Source organism: Mixophyes fleayi, chromosome 3 (genome assembly GCF_038048845.1).
Source record: "Mixophyes fleayi isolate aMixFle1 chromosome 3, aMixFle1.hap1, whole genome shotgun sequence".
Lineage (NCBI taxonomy): Eukaryota > Metazoa > Chordata > Amphibia > Anura > Limnodynastidae > Mixophyes > Mixophyes fleayi.
The window spans coordinates 204,569,173-204,592,657 of record NC_134404.1 but is presented as its reverse complement, the minus strand read 5'-3'; the positions used below and the strand labels follow the sequence as shown (position 1 = coordinate 204,592,657).

The window sequence follows — 23,485 nt, the reverse complement described above, 5'->3', positions numbered from 1 at the left end:
ATCTCTACCTTTCCATCCAAGGATTTTAGGATGTTCTACCCCATAAATCCTGTGGAGCACATGCAGGACTTCCTCATCTGTCACTCCCTGAGAGTCACCATAGATCCCTAAACATCGAGTTGGGGCCACAGTCTGTTGTTCACACCACAGAAACACTTCTTCTCTTATACTATCCATGACGTCTGTGCTGATGGGTTTCACTGAGTGTGTCTTCAGTATCTCAGCAGTGCCTCCACTGTAACACCCCCTTGTGTATTAAGCGTTGTGAGGGTATATATATATATTGAACCACGCAGATGCTTCTCACCTTGGTACTTGGTTTTCAGTGCCTCCACCCGAATCTCTGCTTTCTCTTCTGGGGGGTGTTCAAAAGATACACCAGGGGGAGATTCGGGAAACCCCCTGCCCAGTATTAACACTCTGTGACAAAATGTGTGCTGCAAAAGCCAGCCAGGCACATTTATTTAAATGGAAATCCTAAATGCAGCTTTGTAATTTTATAGAAAAATATACTTTGGTATAATTTGAAATAATAGTGCAAACAATACAATACAGTAATAAAACAAGTGTGGATGAAAGTGGCGCACCACTTCTTACTATGCACACCAAGTTAACACAAAAACTCGCAATAAATCAATAACAGCATACAATATAATATAATATATAACAATATAACCATTAACTGTCACAGCTTTATACACATGAAAAAATATATCAGATATCTTACTTGCTCCTGATACTGTGAATATCTTGCAGGGTGAATTTATATATTTTCCCTTATAGCCCTACAATGTACTGCCAAACACACACAGCAGTATTCAAACACACCACACAAATAGAGCAGTGCACTGCAAGTTGGGGCCCTTCTGTATGTATGCAGCATGGCATGGAAACATCATGTGTCCAGTTTGCAGATTTTGGAGATCTTTAAATCACTTGCAGTGAGGTACAGCAGTCACAGTATGCAGACCCTCCTCTAGCAACAACTGTAAAATCCTTTCTAATTTGTATCCTGGGACTTGTAGTTCCACAAGTGCTGATTAGACACACACTTGGTGCATATTTACCTGCCCACCCATCTATCCCTAACTCTTCAGCCCTTGTGGCCAGATATAGTCCAAACCCCACTTGAACAACAACAGATAGATAAAAATAACCAGTAACTTATCTGCACCAGTGTGTCACAGGTCTGAACTTGATTATCTCCAAAATGGCTGACTTGTAAAATGTCCTTCTTCAGAGATGCATGCAAACCTCCTCCTACAGCTTCAAACTGTGGCTTCCAGCAGGTTCTGTTCAGAACTGCACCGAGCTTTGATATCTCTGCAGACTGCTCTCTCTGCTCAGATCACTCATCCAGTGCCCTTCTGCCTAGGGTCACCTATCTGAACTGGTCACACAGCTCAGTCTCTCCCAGGATGCTCCTCTCTCCCTCTCTCTCTCCGCCCTCTGGTTTCTCAGTCTTCTTAGGCTCCGCCCCCTCTTCATAACAGCTTTCTGGGAGATGTAGTTCCTTCTCCTTGACTGGTAAATAGCTATATGCATCTCTTTTCTTACTGATGCAATTGTGATTATTAGCCCCTGGGTGCTCAAGTCCAACTGCAGCATCCCCAGGGGTTACATATATATATATATTTATTTTTTCAGTCATATCATGAAGGCAGGAGTTCATACAATACATAGTGCTTGTTACTGTGAGGCAAAGTAACATAATAGTTTTTCTTTAACTTAGTTTTCTTTCCTTTACTTATTTTAAACAGGTCAATGTTTGTGAAAATCTTGTCTGTTTTTGTTCTGCCTAGCAGACAAAAAAAAGTGTGATAAAGCACTATTTATGGCTTACACTTTCCTATTAGATATTTTTTTATGCCCCAGTGGTTATTGACCTTGCTGACCTGCTGTGCTTCCTTTCCTCTGTACAGTTTCCTGATAACAAACTGCTTGTAAATATTTCTGGAAATCCTGTGGTCAAAGGGGTCACTGATCCCTAAGACAACATCTCCTGCCTATTCACGCTGGACCATGGCTAAATCTAAATGTGTTCAGAATTGTGCATGTGTTTTAGCTGCAGTCCAATGTGTAAATGCAGCGATACCACTGACAGATGCATTTCTTGGGCTGTTTGAAAGTATCTTCATCTGGCCATGATCAGAAATACTGGAAATTAAATCCTATTATTAATTAAAATAATCAAAAAAAATTGAAGTGCACTCAACACCTTGCTGTGGTTCCTTGTATTGCCATACACATGCAATTAATATTACAAGCTATGCACTTATGAAGAAAGAATAAGAGAAATAGAATACAAGATATAAACAAAGTCATAACTCCATTAGAGAATTCTTATGGGAAATTTAAACAAGTGCTGTTAGCGTGTCTTTAAGAATAAGCTGTGAGGGACGGATCAGTTAAAGATCTGGAAAGTTTCTTCATGGAATCAGCCAGGTATGAGATTTCCTTCCATCTGACGGACTGCAGAGATCGATGCAGAGAACGCTCAGATTTCACAGTTGACATACGTTTGTCCAACTCCCCTATTCTTAATGAGATCTGGAGCAACTCATTTTCCTTTGTTGCTATCTGAAACAAATTCAACACATTAATGATTATTTTCAAATTTTCCCTGTAATCTGTAAAATGTGACAGACAACCTTAAAAAAGAATCTCTATGTACCAAGTCAATTATTGAATACAAGTCACGATTCTATACATTCAGTAAATAATTTTACAGACCCTACAAGTCAGTTAATTATATCTATTAAGAAGATTAAAACATGGCATTATTTCTGGTTCCCAGCAAACTTTACCCCAGTTTCCATTTTCCATATGCTAAACAATAAATATTAATTATATTGTTCTTTTGATCATTTTTGTAATTATGTCTTATACCTTCATCTCAATCTACTGAGTTTAAGGGCTAGGATGCACAGGCGGGTTTTAATTAGTGTGAATTTGTAAGATTATCTGTATAAGAGCAGATGCTTATTTTCTAGTAGATTAAGGATAATTTGCGACCACAAAAACTATGCACCTGTAGTGCCTCTTCGTGTGCATAGGTTTGCCAAGCACACAATTTTGCAGTCTTTGAAAACAGTCCAGTAAAATCAAACAGTGTCTAGTTTTCTAGGATGGCAGATTCTCTGGAAAATATGTTTTTTTGAAAACAGTAAAAACTTCATATCAAGTCAGACTGGACCTGATCTCCAGGACCTCAGAACTGGAGGACAATGCAAGGAAAATGCCTATAAGTGTGCAACCTCCTCCCTTTTATAGAATCTAAACAATCTCTAATACGCTGTCACAGCTTGTGCTTTCGTATGCCCTGCTAGCTCTTGGGTGTGCACATAAGTGAGCAGAGGGTCACCAGACATGCAGGTTTTCAGCAATGCCTCTTTTAGGTGTTGGGACACAGCTGTGGTATCTTAGAATGCAGTGCAAATTGATCTGTCAATGATTTGGGCGCCTTCTCCATAAAAATGAACTCTTTATTCAAACTGCCTTCAACCTCCAGCACATATCTTGGCTGCAAAGAAATGAAGAAAATATATATAACTCTTTTCTCACTCCAGCACAATTCTTTCATGAACAAAACAATATGGTTGTAAGAGTATTTCCACATTAACTCATCCTGCACAAACACTTGATGTTAATTGGACAGTCACATATTTTAAACTGGTGGTCACATATCACTTGTGGGCTACTTGTCAGCCTCTCCTTGCTCTCCATTTGCAGCAATAGTTTTACTCCATTAACAGTTACCCCATTGCTGACTGTTAAACGTTTCCTGTATCTGAGAACGACTTCTGCCACACGCAGTGTTCTCTTGCTTCTACCACAAGCTACGTCACATTTTCTCTTCAGAATAATAGTTACTCTCCCCACTTCTGCGGGGTCAGTATCCCTTGGGCTATAACACAAACTCACTGTGTCCCCTCTGCTTCTCCTGTGAGTCTCACACACACATTAGTGTGCTCTTGCAGCCAGAGGCTGGCTGGGCTGGGGGGCATCTGACTGCCCCATAGTGGGCTACCCGCATATTTTTCCCTTTAAAAAGTTCCTAAAAGGCTGTTGGGCTGAGTCTCCTCCCCTAGGCTAGCCAGCCCCTACTTCTGCAGCCTCTTAACACACCCTTGAGCTATAACACCTTCTCTGGTGTCCTCAGATGCTGCCACTCTGCAGTACAGCTTCCCTCTTCATAGGGTCTCCCAGATATACCCTCACTCAGGACAGGCTCCTTTAAGGCTGGCATTCTCTCTTAAAGCGGCCTTGCTGCAACATGCAGCGGGCATCCTCTTACTTGGGGTCTTTTCACATAATGCAAGCACTCTGTCACATGCAGTGATCTCCCTCTCTTTCTTGGTGTTCTCTCAAAATGGGGCTCTCCCTTATGCAATGCAGAGGGAAAGAGCCCTTGCTCTTCTTTATTATTATACTTCCCCTGCTTGTGGCTCTCTGAACTTTATATGCAGCCACACTCTGAGGTAATTTCTCTCTCAAATCGGACTCATTTCTCTCATATCCTCTAAGTCATGATATCCTTTGGCCCCTCGTGGCAGCAGGCCACAGACCAGCTCACAAATTTGTTGGGGGATCCCCATAGCCGGATTAAGGGGGGGGCACAGGGGGCACGTGCCCCGGGCCCCCCTCTCTCTGAGGGCCCCCCGCCGCCGGCCGGCAGCCGCCATCTGATCGGATCACCTGTCAGTTGGTGATCCGATTCTGTTGCTTTTTCTTTTGCGGCTGCGGGGCCCCCCTGACGCAGGCGCACCGCCCCCCGCAAAATTTGACAGCTGTCCTGATGTACAGCAGTCGCGGTGCTGCTGTACATTAGGCTATTCTAAGATGGCCGAAATGGAGCTGCTGCGCATGTGCAGCAGCAGCTCCTCTAATGCAATACCAGAAGAGACTGTCTGGGATGCTGTGCTGAACGTGGGTTCCTAGGTAAGTCCCACTTTCACTTGGAGTATGTATGTGTGTATTTATGTGTATATGTGTAATATATATTATATATATATTACACATAAATACATATACACATAAATATATATATATATATATATATATATATTTATATATATATATATATATTATAATATGTGTAAGTATATGTTAATTGAACCTTTAATAGAAGAGGCATAATTACCTTAATAATTACTGACAAAATAGGGGATCCCATAACATATTTGTTGTGTGTGCCTACGTATATATATATATATATATATATATATATATATATATATATATATATGTATATATATATATATATATATATATATATATATATATATATATGTAGATAGATAGATATATCAAAATTATTGACATGTTATAAATGTTTCTTTCCTTTTAATGTGCGGCATCATTGCTCTTTATGTATGTGTATTTATATGTATACATATATATACATTTATACACATACACATACATAAAGAGCAATGATACCGCACATTAAAAAGAAAGAAACATTTATAACATGTCAATAAGTTTGATATATATATATATATATAAGTTAAAACTGATATAATTTTATCAGTGGTTTTTTTTTGTTTTTTTTTTTATGTGCAGTATCAGTACTATTTTCTGAGGCGGGCTGGGGCGGGAAGAATAAAAAAGACTATTTTGGGCCGGTCCCTGCAATGGCCCAAGTCTCTATTACTTGGTGGATGGCCCCTTCCCCGAGACCAGCCACGTTCTATCATTGGCTGCAGATTCTTACAATCCGTTCCCCCCTTCCCCTATGTGTGGCTGCTATTGTTGTCAGGGACGTGCACCACGTGACAGGTGCCGTCCCATTTGTGAAGAGAAACAAGGCCATACAGCGTGCAGATAAAACAAAGTTAGTGGGGGTAGTATGTTAATATAATGTGTGTGTGAGGGGGGTAGTATGTTAATATAATGTGTGTGTGTGTGTGAGGGGGGTAGTATGTTAATATAATGTGTGTGTGAGGGGGGGTAGTACGTTAATATAATGTGTGTGTGTGAGGGTGTAGTATGGTAATATAATGTGTGTGTGTGTGAGGGGGGTAGTATGTTAATATAATGTGTGTGTGAGGGGGGGTAGTACGTTAATATAATGTGTGTGTGTGAGGGTGTAGTATGGTAATATAATGTGTGTGTGTGAGGGGGGTAGTATGTTAATATAATGTGTGTGTGTGTGTGTGTGTGTGTGTGAGGGGTAGTATGTTAATATAATGTGTGTGTGTGTGAGGGGGGTAGTACGTTAATATAATGTGTGTGTGAGGGGGGGTAGTACGTTAATATAATGTGTGTGTGTGTGAGGGGGGTAGTATGTTAATATAATGTGTGTGTGTGTGTGTGTGTGTGTGTGTGTGAGGGGTAGTATGTTAATATAATGTGTGTGTGTGTGAGGGGGGTAGTATGTTAATATAATGTGTGTGTGAGGGGGGGTAGTACGTTAATATAATGTGTGTGTGTGTGAGGGGGTAGTATGGTAATATAATGTGTGTGTGAGGGGGGTAGTATGTTAATATAATGTGTGTGTGAGGGGGGGTAGTAAGTTAATATAATGTGTGTGTGTGAGGGGGTAGTATGGTAATATAATGTGTGTGTGTGAGGGGGGTAGTATGTTAATATAATGTGTGTGTGTGTGAGGGGTAGTATGTTAATATAATGTGTGTGTGTGTGAGGGGGGTAGTATGTTAATATAATGTGTGTGTGAGGGGGGGTAGTACGTTAATATAATGTGTGTGTGAGGGGGGGTAGTACGTTAATATAATGTGTGTGAGGGGGTAGTATGGTAATATAATGTGTGTGTGTGAGGGGGGTAGTATGTTAATATAATGTGTGTGTGTGTGAGGGGGGTAGTATGTTAATATAATGTGTGTGTGAGGGGGGTAGTACATTACTATAATGTGTGTGTGAGGGGGGTAGTATGTTAATATAATGTGTGTGTGTGAGGGGGTAGTATGTTAATATAATGTGTGTGTGTGAGGGGGGTAGTATGTTAATATAATGTGTGTGTGAGGGGTGTAGTATGTTAATATAATGTGTGAAGGAAGGGGGGTTTTTAATATAATGTGTGAGGGAAGGGGGGTTTTTAATATAATGTGGGAGGGAAGGGGGGTTCTTAATTTAATCTTGGATTGCAGGTAGATGCTAATTATTTAATGGGTGCTATTTTATTTGTGGAGTGATGGTGGGGCAATTTAATGTAATAGTGTGGGCTATCAATTTAAGATGGGGTGATTGGACCTTTAAATTTGATGCTGGGGTGGTTTGGAAGATCATAAATGAATGTGGGGCTGTTTGGGGAAAATTAGGTCTGTTTATTAAATGTGGATATGAATTATTTAATGCAGTGGATGATTGTGCAAAATGGTTATATTTTTTAAACATAAATGCCATTTAATTTATTGATAGGGCTGTTTCGAGGGAGGGAAATATGTTTATATATTAAATGGGAATACTATTGATTTAATGCTGGGGTTGGTTGGAATTTTCTAATTTTCATGTACCCATTTTTTTTTCCAAATAGGGCCCCCATCATTCCAGTATCCAGACAAGCAGCAACTGAGCTAAAGACACCAGCAGCCACAGGTGGAGAAAGTGACAAGAACAGGTAGGAGAGAGCAGGGCATTCTGCCAACTGTCCTGAATCTGGTCGGACAGTCCTGAATTTGGGTGACTGTCTCAGCGTAGTCAGGATTGGGTCCGACTACAAGGACAGTTGGGAGGTATGTCCCGCTTCACCTTGTACTGCTTGTGAAGGCAGAGCTGTGTGCACCTAACAGCAGTGCACACAGCATTGCCTGTGTGTTTGTCTAAAATGATAACCATGTTACATCATAGGGGCCCCCCTGCCTAAAGTGCCCCGGGCCCCCCAGAGCCTTAATTCAGCTCTGGGGATCCCGATACCTCCCCCCCTCTGTCCTGGGTCCCTGGATGTCACACTCACCCCACACGTTTCTCCTCAGCTCATACCAGCCTTATGTTGCAAAGCAAACATTTCTAGTTTGTATTCTCTGGGTCCTAGTGCTGGGGCCACACATTCAATCACTGGCAGGTGTGAATAACAACGGCAGAGGGGGTGTTACGAATCCAATTCCACTACATTTATTATCAATTAATCTAAAGTTCTGCTGTGTAATAATACATATAGAGAAAATATTGTGTGTGCTGTACCGCCTTCTCAATTATGAAAAACATGTATTTTACTATCTGATTAGTGATATTGTGCAGCAAAATATTTCATAAAGACATTTATGAAGCAAGAAAGAAAAAATTGTGCTTAAACGTATAAAAAAAAACAACACACAAAAGCATAAACAATTGGCAATAATATTCAAGTGCCGACATTTGACACTTTATTAAGTTAGAATAAGGAATAATGTGCAACATAATTTGATGGTTCCAAACAAACACGGACATAAGGTTAGGGCAAGTGCTTAAAGATAAATTATTGATCACATGTGACAGCACATTAACTGCAGTCAGAGTTAAGCAACTGGCACAGTGTTAGTTATATTCAATCAGCGCAGCATTAAAGGGAATGGAGAATGTTGTTTTCCTGTCACACCAGAGTGATACGGCTGTGGAAGTGTACCGTGCCATGTTCACCATTCACTTTAATGTTTTAATGTAATTTATTAGAGTTCTGTGGTCAGAGAATGGCAGCATGATAATATACCCATGCAGACTTGCCATTAAAAGTTAAATATACTTTTTAGATAAAACAATGAAAACCATAGCATGGTAAAATGATAGCAGGTACATTTTGGATCCTAGTGGTGGTGGTGCTTAGCATGGTCTGTATATGAAAAAGGAAGTAAGTAGGTAGTAAGTAGGCAACCAAGACATTAGGAGACTGCAGTAGTCAAGAATATAAAGGATTAAGTATTTTAGTGGAGTCTTTAAATAGAAAAGCGTATTTTGCCAATATTATGAAGAAAAATAAGACATACTTTAACCAAAATGCTTGTATGAAACTACAACACAAAAAAAGAAGTCCCCTGAACTGTCAAATGTGATTCACAGGATGCAGAGACAGATTTAAGTGAAAAAAATTCATTGAAAGTTCAATTTTGTCTAAACGTATAGCGATAAGATAATCAGCAATAGATAACTGAACCTATGAAATGATGGGTGGGATACAAACATTTACAAAGTGCAATCTAGACATAGATAAAATCAAAGGCAAAAAATATGCATGAGCTAGTATATCCAATAAGATTCTTTGCTTTATATTTCTAGGATTCATTACTTCGTTAATATTGGCTCTCTACATGTAACTGTATGTATCCAAGCCCTGTTGCCTGCTGTTAAAAATAAACACACAGCTTGATAAAGATTCCACATAGACTCACAATCTTGCTTGTTACAGTTTGTCTACAAGTTATACTCTATGAAAACACCTAGGAACTAAAACTACTGATTACCCAAGCACTAATTAATGTCAGTTTTATAACTTGGAAAAGAATCTGTCTTCTAGAAACGATTTTGTGAAATGCGTGTGGTGTGTGAGAACGGTGGAAGTAATAACCCCTACGCATGTAAAGTTGCTCTGGTACAAAATGTTTTTCTGCTACTTGAAATACAATTTGTTAAAAAAAATCCCAGAGACATCAGTCAGATACCCATCAACATGAGCATTGAGCTATTGGGCTTAATTGTGAGCATGGTGCAATGTGCACAACTGGGCTGTAACCCAAAGCAACCAGTCAGATGCCAGTTTACAAACTGCCCTTGAAAGTTGACAGCTGATTACAGCACATTGCACCATGTTATTAAATCGGCATCATTCATCATTATCATTTCTATAGCACCACTGATTCCGCAGCGCTGTACAAAGAACTCATTCACATCAGTCCCTGCCCCATTGGAGCCTACAGTCTAAATTCCCTAAGATACACACACAGACAGAGATAGAGAGACTAGGGTCAATTTTTGATTGCAGGCAATTAACCTACTTCTATGTTTTTGGAGTGTGGGAGGAAACCAGATCACCCGGAGGAAACCCACGCAAACACAGGAAGAACATACACACTCCACACAGATAAGGCCTGGCCATTAGCTCAATAATGTAAATACCGCGATACTACTAGCAAGACAAGACATGGCTCTATATCATAAACAGTGGTGTAGAAAATACTCAACACAAATCCAGTTACTGGGTGACATTTGAAAATATCAGCCGTCAGGTAAGCACTTGTCATGCTTATCAGAGCTTTGAGGTGCGACAGATAGGTAATGGAATACCAGTGTAGGGATTGTCAGGAAAAGAGTAGTGGTTCAAGAGAGGTACAAGTAGTTAGAGAAATGGTATTCATGTAAACAAAAAGCACAGATACATAAAATCAGACAAAGCAGCTGATGAGCCCGGTCCAGAATGGTTAGTTAGACAAATCAGAACAGGTAGCCAAGTGCTAGTTTGTATAGCCAGTCAGGTGTCATGAGCCAGAAAGATAGGGAGTAACACAGAGATATGAATGAAAGGAGTATCTGGCACAGAAGTTCAGATTGAGACACAGAAGGAACAGTTCTATAACACTTCTTTTGAAACTGAAGAGTTTTGTGACAGATGATCTATTTGTGTGTTTCACCTAATTAAAAACACTGCTGACACTAAATATTGTTTTTGAACACAGACACCACTGTGAGGACTGAAGGGACATCCTAGATGTTTTCTGCCTTATGCTGGCCATACATGCTTTAATATCTACAACAATGTGCAGAAACTAGTGTATGGATCTAAGGCAGTGGGTGTCAAACTGTGGGTGTGGGAGCAATGACAGGTTCAATAAAATTACCCCTTACTGCACGTACACTGCCCTGTGCTCATCTCACCTGTAATTCTTCCCTCTCCTGCACCGCTTCTTACCTTGTAAACAAGAAGTGGGTAGGGGTGGGGATATCCTCCCTCCCTGCTTGTACCACAGATCATGATGCTGCTCAGCATGACTGAATGTCTGATCTGGGTGCTTCAGGGATGTCATCACCACATTGCAAATGTTCACGGCCTTTCAATGATCTGGAGCAGCATCATGGTGTATGACACCTGTCAGAGACATCACCTCCTCTACCTGTTGTTTGTAAATTAGGCGATGTACAATGTAGAGGCATTTGTAAACTACATTCAGGGCCTGATTAAGGGTTCTGGCCGCCCTAGGCTAATACGGCCGCAGCGCCCCCCCCTCCTCCCGATATATAGGTGTATAGGAACACTCCTGAATATGAATGTTCAGGTGTATTCTCCAGCATTCAAATTTAGACAGATTGTGCCATTGTCTCTTACCTGTCCTTGCTCTTCTCTTTTGCAACTTTGTTATCCTCTCGTTGGCTTCTGGAAAGTTGGCGTCCTTTTTTGAAAATGCAAAAATGTATTATAATGCAAACCCTGAATGATTAGGCCCTTTAGTTAAAACAAAACACTCCATTATGGCCAGCTAAAAGTACCCCATTGGACAGGCATATATAAGCAATATCTGAATATTTGTTGTCAATCAAATACAAACCTCTACCAGCCCCATCTCACTAATATTTAGTATTCTAGTGATTGCTGAGATCACCCATGTGACCACCACACAATCATGATATTCTGCCCCCCAAAGCTGCTCTATTTTTTAAAAAGCCCCTGCAGCCATTTTCCTTAACCACAACCCCCCCGCACAGCCATTTTCCTTAACCCCTGCTGCAGCCATTTTCCTTACCTCCACTCTGCTAGCTAGCTATCCCCCCCGTCACATCAAAACTCCCCCAGTCACATATATCAGCCCCCCTCCTCTGCCCTCCTTCATACATATCAGCCTCTCTACCTCCCTATAGATTTTCATGGCAGCCCCCCCCTCCCACCCTATAGATTTGTATGACAGTCCCCCTCTCCCTCCCTATACATATGCATGACAGTCCCCCCTCTCCCTCCCTATAGATATGTAGGGTAGCCCCCCCCCCTCCCTATAGATATGCAGGGTAGTTCCCCCCCTTCCTATAGATATGCAGGGCAGTTCCCCCTCCCTATAGATATGCAGGGCAGTTCTCCCCCTCCCTATAGATATGCAGGGCAGTTCCCCCCCCTCCCTATAGATATGCAGGGCAGTTCCCCCCTTCACTTACCTGTAGTTGTGCCAGCGTCGCTCCTCTCCTCAGATCAGCAGATAGGAAGTGAAGACGTCCTGCTTCCTGTCTGCTGCACAGCAACAGGCAGCCTGGCGATTGGCTGTGTGTTGCTAACCACTGACCACCAATGCTTTTGATCGTCGAGCCCTCCACCCCCCCCCCGCGGTGATCCCCAGCGGTGACCCCCCCCCCCCTCCCCCACCCCGAGAAAAAAAATGAATGGAAAAAAAATTAAAAAAAATAAATAAAAATACCCACAGTGCAGCGCCCCCCGGGACCCAGCGCCCCAGGCTGCAGCCTGGTCAGCCTAGTGGTTGATCAGGCCCTGACTACATTGTACATCGCCGCATACTTCCATTACCTCCTTAAAAGCATCAATAATACCGTCGTCTTTCACAGTGACGTCATTAAGTGCTGCCGGCTTTTTCCTTCAACGCAATTGTTTGAAGTCGCTCCTCCCACCCTCCGTCAAACACACCATATCATCACCCTTCCTCATACTGTGCCGGCCACATCATATCATCATCACCTCCCATTCTTCTCCAGCCATAACCTCTTATTTACATTGCAACTAATGTCAGAGACACAACTATAGTTGATCTATTGTTCACGTTCGCCCTGAAGATGTCGGGGTAAATGTTGTCGGGGTTTTCAGCACCGATATGCTGACTACCACCGAGGAGTGATGATGTTATGTGATTGGTGGAGGATAGGAGGTGATGATAACATGATGTGGTTGGTGGAGGATGGGAGGGATGATAATATGATGTGGTTGGCAGAGGGTGGGAGGGATGATAACATGATGTGGTTGGCAGAGGGTGGGAGGGATGATAACATGATGTGGTTGGTGGAGGATGGCAGGCTTGATGATCATATATAGAGCATTTAGTTAACTTATATAAAGTTTATCAGTGATCAATTAAGCATACATGTTTTCTGTCTGGCACATACTTAAAAAAAAACCTCAGCTCCCAAAGCATGAAAATTACTGATCCAAGGTCAGGTTACAATGAATCAGCAAAGTCTGAATGCTTATGAAGGCCTTATTTACTGCTGGAAGTAATTAATAAATGAACCGCAGCTGGGCTCATTAACAGCTGACAGTGTGGTATAGATGAAAGACAACTACACACAGAAACTGCCTGCATCCTGTTCCACAGCAGAGCGGATAATGAGAAAAACACAGAACCCATAAGGTCCTGGCATGAAATTCCAGCAGGGTGTGTCATTACTGTTCGGAGTATATAAAAAGGTGTATCAAATAGAGTGAAATGGTTAATTTAATTTGTTTAAATAGACAAGCACTTGTACATTAAGCTCTTTCTTTCCTTCATTAAATGTTAGTAGTGATGTACAGAATAAGGGGGGTAGTGCAGACAGTGGCCGAAGTAGAAATTGTTACAAACTCTCTGGGAAAATAATGGCACTACTGAGCAAAAAGGCGCGGAATCAGGTATCCCCGCAAGGAGGTTTTATCTTCAATGTGTGGGGCGTCCAGTGAGCTGGAATACAAGTAAAGAGTAGTCTGGGTACCCGGGGTTAGAACAACTGGGAGATCCAAACAAAAACAAAATGTGAGGCAGAAGAGTGGTCAGGAATATGCAGATGTCAGGATATCAATAATGTAAAGAACCAGGAAGGAACTACAACTGTAAAACATAGGAAGCAGGACCAGATTGAAGGTGTGAGACCCAACAGTCTGGAACTGAAGTAGTGCCACAGTCTGCCTTATATAGGCAGTCCAATAAGCATTCTGGAGGTCAGTGACGACAGATGACTGCTGACTGGCCCATAAGTAACCCTAAAGACAGAAAAGTTCGAGCATGTGCAGGTCAACCGACGGGCACCAGGAAGTCACGTCCCATTGCTAGGCACTGCCGGCACTAGGGAGACATCCATCCCTGTGGCAGAGAAGGTAAGCAGGGATGCGTCTGATAGAAATTTAGAAGTGGCGGTATGAAAAATGTCATGGGAATGTAAGTGAATGTAACTTAATAGGTTTACAATTAAGGCAGTAAGAGGACTGGTGGTGTGGCATACCATCGTATACACCTCCACTTCGACTACTGAGTTTAGGTATAAAAACGAACAATGAATCTTTGCACTCTGTGTTTAAATAACTTTCTGCTCTACTAACTTCGTACAATAAACTTCCATTTTTTTGAGATGCGCAGTGCATTGCCTATTTTGCTACACAGCTCTTCTCTCTCCTTGGAGAATTATCCTACAGGAACTTAACAGCGTGATGTCCAGCTGCGCTCTTATCGGGTACTCGAGAATCACAGTTATTTCTGCCTTTATGACTGTTCCGAAGTATCACTAGTAATTGGATTCCCCTCCCCTCCCCCCCTTAGTATGTTGGGTTTAATACTTTGAGGACACTTACCTAGTGATCATCTTACCCTGAAATTAATTAAAACACAACTACCTCCCCTTTCAATATTGATAATTATCGATCAATAATAATGCCCCCTTTTTTGTCCTTCAAGCATTCAAGATCTACAGGAGGTTTCACTTCCTTTGCTGCTTCCATTCCAGAAGATGTAAACATTCCTAGAATTTTGTTTTTCTGATTGAGTATGAATATCCCATCTGTATCTCTCTCAGTCAGTAATGTGAGTTAGTAAGTGACATATGTTAAACTCTTGATCTAAAAAAATGTTGCAATTGTCCACCTCATTTTGCTAACCAATTAGCACATCATCCACGTAAATCAAGACATGTATCCATTTATTAGAAAATCCTTTATTTAAACATTATGCAGAATTTCATAATAAAAACAGTAAAGGAACCGTAGTATTTGCTACTGACAAGGTTCGCTTTCTTTTATGATAGTGGCAAAATACTAGCTCAGAAAGAACTACAGTGGATTTAAATGTTAATGGCCATACTCTCACCAAAGGTGATGTAAATGGATAAATCTTATTGTGTCAACTATGTACCATCTTATGTATATTTTGTGATCTGGTTTGACCTTTGCAGTTCAATGTCCTCTGAGATTTCTAATTGCTGCGGAGCCTTTTGTGGATTTACAATCAAATGGGTGACATGATGTTTCGTTGAGTTTATCTGCTCCTCCTGTCACACACACTAGTATTTTGTCTTTCTAGGATGGTGGTCTCATTGTGTGGTAAGAAACACCCACTGGGGCTCACTGTCAATTTGCAGGCTTTAGGATTAATAATGAAAAAGTTTTCCATTATCCACTGTATCCTATAAGTTGTATTTTGTTACTGTGTCTCCCAATTTCAAACTCTATTAACTTTGGATGTGAATATAGGTTCTGCAGCAAAATATTTTTGCATATTCCACAGCTTATGAGGTGTAGCCACAATTTATTTTGGTAGGTGATTTAGGTTGCTGTGATTAATGCTTCTTCACAGAATGTGTTTGGACAGTTGGCATCCATGCGCATCCTTCTTTCCACGTGTGGTGTTTTCTTTTTGCAACTTCGTTTTGCTTTGGAGTTTAAGTTGCAGTTGTTTGATGTTCAATACCCTGTCTTTTAAATATGCTTGAGCTTCTATCTTCATATAATTTCCTCCATTATTACTCTATGGGTTTCCTAACTTCTCCTTCTTGTGCTTCATTAGATATGGTTTTTATGAATCTGGAGAAGTCATCAATGAGAGTCACAACACACTACAGAACAACTCTAATGGACGACTTGCTCTGCTCATACTTCGGTAGAGAACTTTATTATGGCAGATGCATTCCATAAGTGTGTGGCTAAATCAGAAGTCTTGATTTTGTGCCACAGTTCATTTATTGCATCTGCCTGCCTCTGTGCCAAGTGCCTATGCCAACCAGGGGTGGCAACATTAGCATCATTGTTTCCACTTTGACCTTATACATTTGACTGTCTGCTGTTCCCTCATCTAAGATTCCTGGTCTGTGTAGGAATGTGCATATCCTTCCTTTAAAATGGAAAGCATGCTATACTGGATAAGCGAGAAAAAATTTGTGAATATTTTACTGTAGTATAGGTAAAAATGCACAGATGTTCTTGAATTCCCCCAAAATTGCACAGAAACTTTGCGCTCACAGTTTCTTTTCCTTCATGCAATTGTATTTTCTAATTAGTTTGCCTTTGTCAAACTGCAAACGGAGTTCTGATTCTGGTCTGACTTCAATAGATTTGATTAACCCCATCACTGCTAAAGTATTTTTCACCCCTGCCTATTTTGGAACTTTTCAAAATAGGGGGGGCTCAACTCATTCCGAATAATATTTCGATCAGTAATGTCTGTGCAAAACCCACAAATATCATACATTTTTATCAGAGGCCAGAATGCACAGTAGTTTCTAGAAAGTAGCGGAATGGAACAAAATCATGCAAGGAAAGCATATTGTACCATTTTGGGAAAGTAGACAACAGACTACACATCAAATGGTAGTTCAATTACCTTTCTAAACCAAACCTGGAATGCACAAAAGTTTCTAGGAGGTGGCACAATAGGAACTTTTTTCACGTTTTATTTATTTTGTAAAGTAAAGTTGGGCAAACAGGTGGCAGGGAAGAGTTGCCATGCCTTTCTGTCTCCCAAAAAGAACGGTAAAACATATGCAATGGTAAAACATATGCAATGGTAAAACATATGCAATGGTAAAACATATGCAATGGTTGACTTAGTGTAGAGGTCTACCAAGAGTACAATATATGTATCGAATACTTTTTTTTTTCACCATATATATGTGTCTCTTTGTTTGGTGTTCACGAATTATCAAGAGACAACAGCTAAAAAGGGGCTCCTTTTTTCTCAATTGCATACATCCCAACCGTCCTGATTTCAGAGGGACAGTCTTGATTTTAAGGATCTGTCCTGATGGTGGGAACATTGGGGCGCAGAGAGATTTCTAATGGATAAGCAGCCCTTTGGGGGCCATCCCCCATTGAGATGTGGCCACACCCACTGTCAAGCTGCTGGGGACTTTCATGTTGGGAGGTATGCAATAATGGGTGCCCCTATGTAAATTGCAAAAGGTGGAGGGCAGAAATTAGGTTTCTCATTTGTATTTACATAAATATTATAGAAGGGGTTTTTTTGGTGATCACAAGTGATCACCAGATGACAATTACAAAATGGACACACTAGGAAAAGGCGGATCATGGCTCTAAAAGATCCTTTCCTTCTAGTTAATAAAATCCTATCTACTTTATTACTGCTGATCAAAAACAATCAGCAGGAAATTATTAATCAAAGGCACCATCTTTGAAAGAGGGGATTTGCCCCTTCCAAACAAGGATACCCCAAGATTTTCTGGCCCAAGGATAGGAAGATCAAGACCTTTTCAGTGCTCACTGCCTAGAGCAATATGCAGCACTATAGAAATAAAAGCAGCAATTGTTGTGGGCAGTGATTACTGGGTTTCATTCTAACTCCTTAACTGCTGGACAAATCCCTCTCACTCTTAGGAGCCAAGGGGTTAAAGATCCATATCATCATCATCAACATTTATTTATATAGCGCTAGCAAATTCCGTAGGGCTTTACAATTGGGATATGATTCAGGAATGCAAAGGTGAGAAATTGCTATATGGCTGCCTTTATTGTTCTCATTAACTATTAGCACTTCAGATATGGTATATTCTCATAGCAATTTAACAAATAAAAGTCGCCCTTATTTCTTTTACATTACACACACTTTGCTGCAATTAAAGCACCACATTTAGTTACAAGAGGGAGACATTTTTGTTCTCAGCATATGCTAAGGGCACATTTCACAATCTATATTTTCACTACTCTCTCTCTGAGGGGTAAATATATCAAACCTTCTAAAAAGAAAAAGGGGAAACCAATCACATTCCAGCTATCATATTCTAGAATGTACTATATAAATGAAATGATAACTTGAATCCGATTGGTTGCTATGGGCAACAACTCCATTTTTACTATTTTGAACAGGCCTGTCTAACCTGCGGCCCTCCAGGTGTTGTGAAACTACAAGCCCCAGCATGCTTTGCCAGTATACAACCAGTTGATAGCTGGAAGGACATGCTGGGACTTGTAGTTTCACAACACCTGGAGGGCCGCAGGTTAGACAGCCTGATTTAGAAGGTTTGACACATTTACTGTTGAGCCTTTCTGCTTTCTATAAATATTATTGTTTAGATCTCTAATGAGCATCAGTACTACAACTGCTCTTATATATTGATGTCTATTGCATTCATTGCAAATTAACAATTAATGTCGATAAATGTCTCACTGTACAAAGGTTTATTATAATAGATTTGATAACATACAAATATTTGCTACATTCAAAAGTATATTTACACTGCCCATACCCACATTTCTGAAAGGCTCCACAAGTCCAGACCTAGTGTGCCAGACTGCAGCTTCTTTCATTAGTTTACCTTTTCTTTTTTTACTAATAAGCATGCCTGACAAAATAAAAAATGGTGGCTGTATATGGAACCTTATTCCATATAGAGAAATGATTGACACTACAATCTTACCACATCAGTTTGGCAGAATCTATATGTTAGAAGACACGGCTCCCCACTTGACTCATTCCCCCGTCACACATCATGACACTGTCCTGTAACAGACTGCCCTGTCCTCATTTAATCAAACAAGTAGACAGGTCACTGCCTTCTACAAAGTTAGTACACCCCTTAAATACTCTGGTTGGCTACAGGTTGTTCTATTACCGCCCACATCAAAACAAGGTACACAAGGACAATGACAAGGACAAGTAGAGGAGCAAAATCACATACAAAAACATGCTCTAACCTTCGTCAAACTCATTAAAAATAATGATAATTTTAAATAAATAGTCAAATAAACTTATATCTTATTTCTTTTGCACAAATGATACTTGGAGGAGGGTAGGGCCATAAAGCTCTATGGTGCAGTGAGGAAGCAAAAGTGGTCTTGGGGACAACAAATCTATGTCTGCTACTACTTTCTTGTTTCTTCACAAACTGCACTTTGTAAAATAATAGTTAACTATTCTCTTGGTAGAGGTGGAGGCTGATATTCTCTTACTCCCTGCTGGTCAAATCTAATTAGTATCCTGTGTTAAGTGGATGCTTTGCAGGTTTAGAGAGCCTGCAAAGTAGCTAGGTCTATATTCAGTATACATTAATCCAAACAACATTCAAAAGAACAATAACACTGAAAATGACTCATCAGTAATCTACCAGCTCCATCCATCTAAAAGCATTTGAAAATGACATACGTTTATTTACATCATTATTTCATCGACTAGAGACTAAAGAAATGGATTTTAAAAAAAATGGATTTTTTGCAATGATGGCACAATGCTAAATACATAAATATATACAGGGAAGAAGATTCATTGGTGACACAGGTATATTTTTAGAAAGCATTACATGGTTTAATGCAGTAGAAAAAACAGCACATATATTGTATTTGGATTTAATGTAGTTTGTTCCCACAGCAAATAAAGTAATTTTGCCATCTAGTGGATTTAGTTTTTATTGCAAAATATTATAAATTATATATCATACTTGCCTACTTTAGGCAGTGCAGTCCGGGAGAGGGGCGTGACTAGAGGGTGGGAGGGGGCGGGATGCAGTCAATCGCGACATTTTTGCCCCGCCCCACAATGGAAATTACATTTTGTCGCGGGGGGCGAGGCCAAAATTACGCAATTGACCGCAAATCGCAATATTTTGGCCTGGGAATTTGTGGGATGCAGGAGACTTGCCTGCTTTCCCGGAAGTTTGGGAGACCGACTCGAATTTCAGGAGTCTTTCGGACATTCTGGGAGAGTTGGCAAGTATGTTATATATTTTTGTACCTTGCACGACCAATAGATATAAGCATACAATCCACAAGATGGTTTGCCGACACATTTGGCCTAAAATAAAAAATCCTTGGAATTTGGCCCAATGATAAACTGAACCAATGATGGATAGAATGAACAATCAAATTAACCATCTGTCCAAATTTCTCAGAATCATAATGAATCAGAAGATGCAACAGACTTTTCAACAAATCCTGTTAACACAGGAAATCAAGATGAAGTGAGAGTTGCTCCTTCTTTCTGCTTTCTTGCTAGTTTCATTAGTAAAGGGAGTAATTCTTCATTTTTTCTTTTCATGTTGTATGATGGATTTATTTTATTGCTGAATTTTATATTAGTTGAACTTGAGAATTTGACATCATTCTTCTCTGCTGTTACAGCACATTTTAGAAAAGCTACCCAACAATGTTTAAATAAAAATTCTGCCATTCCAGCAGTATCATAAACAAATGTAGTATTTGTGTTTGGGAATGTGATAGTAGCTTCTTTTGACTCTGCTAAAAGTGTAATATAATCAAAACACCAAAAAACAGGTACAATTTATTGAGGTTAAACCCTGGCATAGAAGAGTCTGCAGGTTGAGGGACATTTATAAAAACTATCAGTGCAGCTTTAATAAATGGGCCTTCTTGTTAATTTTTTTTTGTGTTGCCCTGTGTGTGACCACCAAGGTGTGAGGCCTTGAGCAGAAGAACAATGTATTTGGTCTTGGGCTAAAGTACAGAAGAGGTAATTTACAAGTGCCAAACGTCTGCAACTCTCTGTGATCAGCTTGGGATGCACTGCACGCCTGAATTTGCGCAATAATGCGCACAGTGATGCATAAAATTATATGTGGTATATATACAATAAAAAGTGCTTTCATTATTACTATTACATTCAGAGTGTGTTACACAGACGTATGATTAAACATTTAACTTGAAATACAAAGTGATATAATATAATGATCACATTTCATTACCTGGGTTTGCAAATTTGATACATGGTCAACTAGTAATGTCTTGTCTCTATGCAATTCAGTATTGATTTGCTCCTCTTTGGCTAATATAGCTTGTAGTTCAGCAATCTGGCTGCTTAGAGTGGTGGTATGTAAGCCTTGTAGGTTGTTTCCCTTGAGTAGCATCTCAATCTATAAAAAGTAAATACAATAATGTAATAGCAACATATACACTCAACACAGAGATATGCAAAACATTTCTGAAATAAAACATATACTGTATGTTAATAATAACTCCTGCATAGTGGAACCTTCCCAAAACACATGTTTTGACAAAATTCCATCCTCTCCATTTATAGTTTAGCATTACCCTTTATCAACAATGGTGTTGTAAAGTTTGCAGATCTTTTATATATTGTCATGTACTGCAAATCAATAAACTATGTCAATATTTTATTTGAAAGAGCTTAATGGCTTGGTCCTTATTTGGTCTGGACAGTATATTGTAAATGTGTGCAGTGTACATGTCTAATTATGAGGCTAGCACTTATCACAAGTGAATATGAAAACTAAAGAAACAGCAGTATTGTCTGAGGAGTCCATGAAAAGCACTGCGGTAATTTATTCGATAAATTTATGGGATTTCCATCATTACAAATACCTATAATTTACTCCACACTATAATAAGCCACACAAGGCATTTTATTTAATGTCACTATATCAAACGCTACATAATTTATTTGTAGTTTTACAACTATCTACAGTTACATAATTAGAAAGGTTGAAAAGAAGGCTCCAACTAGTTCAATATTTCAGAAATTCTAATTGTGTTCATCCAGATTAAAGCCACTATACATCTAGGGTCCATGTAGCAATGCCACCAGAAATAGAGGGAGGCTACATTATAAAACTAGGAGTGTGTGATGTCAAGCATTAGCTCCTAGAATTAAGCTCTAGAACCAGACTAATCAGGTACTTTGCTTTTACCAGCTCCTTTCCCTTAGAGCTGAGCATATGCAAAACATTTTTTTAAATAAATCACATATACTGTATGTTAATAATAATAACTCCTACATTGTGGAACCTTCCCAAAACACTTTGCCTTAGAGCTGACCATGCTCACCATTACTTGGTGTGAGGAAACGGGGCGCTACTGGACTTAGAACTTTGTATTCATCACCCGATTCTCACGGTTTAATTTACTTTTTAATCCTTGGCCCAGTCTAAGTATATACACCAGAGCATCAGTGTATTATGTGTATTATTATTTCATGTTATTAGGTACATTGTGCCCTTGCTATTACCTGCAATATTGTGTGTAGTATAAATATAAAGAATATTGCCATACTGTGTGAAAATAACAGAACAGCAGCAGTCATTTTGCTTGTGCTAGCTAATGTAATTACCATTTGTCTCCAATGTCCATTGTTATGAGGGGCAGCTGAGATTTGGTTTGTAATCAGAACAATGTCTGAGTTAACTAGTTGGCAGCCCATGTTAATTAGCTAGATCAACAGGTAACCTGAGAAGTAATGAGGTTAGAACTTCTAAATCAGAGTTGTCCAACCCGCAGCCCAGCACGCCTGTAAATGTGGCCCAGAAGGAGTTTTGGTTGTGGCAAGGGGGCAGCACTGTTAATGGAAAAACAAATCATGCAAAAAAAAGAAAAGAAAATACTTACCTTGCGGTCACGTCAGCTGGTACTCCGACTCCCTCCCTTGTCTCCTCCTCTGTGCAGTGCTCGCAGTGAATGTCGGGCGTGATGTCATCACGCCAAACATCCATTGCGGAGCGCAGCACAGAGGAGTCACCCGCGCAAGAAGAACAATCAGCAGCACAGAATTTGAGAAAAGAAGAGAAGAGGACAAGAGAACAAGCCGATTAAAAGGTAAGTTAAGGGGGATTTTTTTTTATTATTTCAAGGGACGCTGACCAGTGAATAAAAGTCACCTGGTCCTGGAGCATCATGGACCTTATCTCCCTGCTACATACTTCTACTTGTAATACTAATGGGGCATTATATATTATTCTCTTTGGCCCATTATAAGTTGTTATCCCTTAACTAACATAGAGGTGTAATTAGCAAAACAATTTGGGGTCACAGTGATGTATATGTCAGGTACCGCAGGCCTGGTCAGGGCACCCTGATATACAATGCCTGGCTTAAATGCACTTTATTGATATTGCATCGAAACAATACAAAAAGTGATTATAGTATAATAACTAGAGAGGATTTTTTGAACAGGGCAAGTGAAAGTTAAGTATAGGGGGATTTGAAAAAAAAGTGATATTATATATATATATATATATATATATATATATAACGTTTTTTTTCATATATATATATATATATATATATATATATATATATGTTAACTATGTTTTCTATGTTTTTTTTGGATGATCAGCTATCGTTATTGTTAGTGTATCTTATGTGCGGCCCAAACCAACTCGTCGTCTTCCAATGTGGCCCAGGGAAGCTAAAAGGTTGGACACCCCTGTTCTAAATGATATGCAATGTGCCTCTACAGTAATATTGGTTGAAATAGCATGGGGAAATGTATCAATATAAATGTAATTGTATCAAAAGGTATCACAGACTTATATTGTGTAACACTGCTGATATAATGTGTCAAAAGTCTTATTGTTCCATGTAAGCGTGCAGTGTCATTCCTTGATGTACTATTGTAACCCCATGTGTAGT

The 23,485-nt window shown here is 39.8% G+C and overlaps 1 protein-coding gene across 1 annotated transcript in view; it reads right to left on the bottom strand.

The window, feature by feature from the left end:
- Positions 1 to 1,727: 1,727 nt before the first annotated feature.
- Positions 1,728 to 23,485, bottom strand: part of LOC142142856 (uncharacterized) — a 62,513-nt gene continuing 40,755 nt past the window's right edge. The window contains exons 9-10 of the mRNA XM_075200654.1: positions 20,806 to 20,973; positions 1,728 to 2,580 (exon numbers count right to left, since the gene is read on the bottom strand). Coding sequence (XP_075056755.1) covers positions 2,380 to 2,580; positions 20,806 to 20,973 — 369 coding nt within the window. The 3' untranslated portion in view covers positions 1,728 to 2,379. The remainder of the gene's footprint in view (positions 2,581 to 20,805; positions 20,974 to 23,485) is intronic.